The sequence below is a fragment of the Camelina sativa genome, chromosome 6 (genome assembly GCF_000633955.1).
Source record: "Camelina sativa cultivar DH55 chromosome 6, Cs, whole genome shotgun sequence".
NCBI lineage: Eukaryota > Viridiplantae > Streptophyta > Magnoliopsida > Brassicales > Brassicaceae > Camelina > Camelina sativa.
In genome coordinates, this window is record NC_025690.1 from 14,426,509 (window position 1) to 14,428,069 (window position 1,561).

The 1,561-nt window shown below is 44.5% G+C and overlaps 1 protein-coding gene across 1 annotated transcript; it reads left to right on the forward strand.

Moving 5' to 3' along the window:
* On the forward strand, window positions 130-1,553 carry LOC104699065 (probable methyltransferase PMT27). Its single transcript, XM_010414415.2, has one exon. It carries the CDS (start codon window positions 150-152, stop codon window positions 1,551-1,553), a length of 1,404 nt encoding a protein of 467 aa, XP_010412717.1. The 5' UTR covers window positions 130-149.

Genomic DNA, 1,561 nt, shown 5'->3' on the forward strand with positions numbered 1-1,561 from the left:
CCCATGTCCGACTCTGTAGGATCTTTGATCCAGTCTTGTCTCTTCACAACCTCTCTTTCTCTTCTTTTTCTTCTATTTTTACTTCCTTCAACTGCCATTTTACTCCTTCATTTCTTTCTTTCTCCTCAGTATACGTAAGACAGGAAAAGATGGCATTTGGGAAGGGACGTGGCAACAAGCGAGCTTCGACGTCTTCCTATGCGTCGACCATTACAATGATCATCTTTGTGGCTCTATGTGTTATCGGTGTGTGGATGCTTTCTTCCAATTCTGTTATTCCACCGCAGATCACACAAGGTTCCACTCGAACGGTCGTCTCAGAGACGGAGAGGAGTGATGTGTCTGCCTCTTCAAACGGTAATGATGAACCCGAACCCACAAACAAAGAGTCTGACGAGCAACCGGCATTTGAAGACAATCCGGGAAAGCTTCCAGACGATGCCGTAAAGTCTGAAGACGAGCAGCGGAAGTCAGCCAAAGAGAAGAGCTCAAAGGCAGGAGGAGAAGAGGCAGGAGGAAGACAAACTCAAAAACAAGAAAACCAACAGAAGGATGAAAAGCTTTCCGAGGAGAGAGAGAAAGACAATGGGAAAGAGAACAAGGTGGTGCAAGAGAATGATGATGGTCAGGTGAAACAAGTGGTCAAGGAGTTTGAGAAGGAACAGAAGGAACAACGAGACGAGGATGCTGGGACTCAATCTAAAGGAACTCAAGAGCAAGAGCACGGACAGGGGAAGGAACTGCAGGATGTGGAACAAGGAAAGAAACAAGGGCAAGATATGGAACAAGGAAGCAAACAAGGGCAAGAGCAGGATTCAAATGCAGACGTGACATTCACAGATGCAACTAAACAAGAACAACCTATGGAAACGGGGCAGAACGAGACATCAGACAACAACTCAAAGAATGAAGAAAATGGACAGCAACAACAAGAGGCACAAAACTCCGGGAATGAGGAAAACGGACAACAAAACGAGGAGAAGAACACGGTTAGTGAAGAAAACGGGAAGGAAGAGAAGAGCATGAAGGATGATAATGGCCAACAGGAAGAACATACCACAGCAGAAGATGAAAACGGAAACAAAGAAGAACAGAGAACATCGAAGGACGAAAACATGGAGCAACAAGAAGAGCAGAAAGATGAGAAAAGACAAGAGGGGTCAGAAACGAGTGGGTTTGGCTCTGGAATACCCAAAGAATCAGCAGAATCACAGAAGTCATGGAAGAGTCAAGCAACAGAATCTAAAGATGAGAAACAAAGACAAACATCTGAATCAAATACTGTAGAGCGTATAATGGATGGAAATGCATGGGTGTTGTGCAATGCAACTGCAGGTACTGACTATATACCATGCCTAGACAATGAAGAAGCAATAAAGAAACTACGGAGTAGAAGACATTTTGAGCACAGAGAGAGACATTGCCCAGAAGACCCACCATCGTGTCTCGTCCCCCTTCCAGAAGGATATAAGGAGTCCATCAAGTGGCCTGAAAGCAGGGACAAGGTAAAATATTCTATTCGAATAAGATTTCGATCAAGTGAAACTGGATAGAAATGTTA

Coding starts and splice junctions, on each gene's coding strand:
- LOC104699065 (XM_010414415.2), top strand. CDS start 150: ATGGCATTTGGGAAGGGACGTGGCAACAAGCGAGCTTCGACGTCTTCC.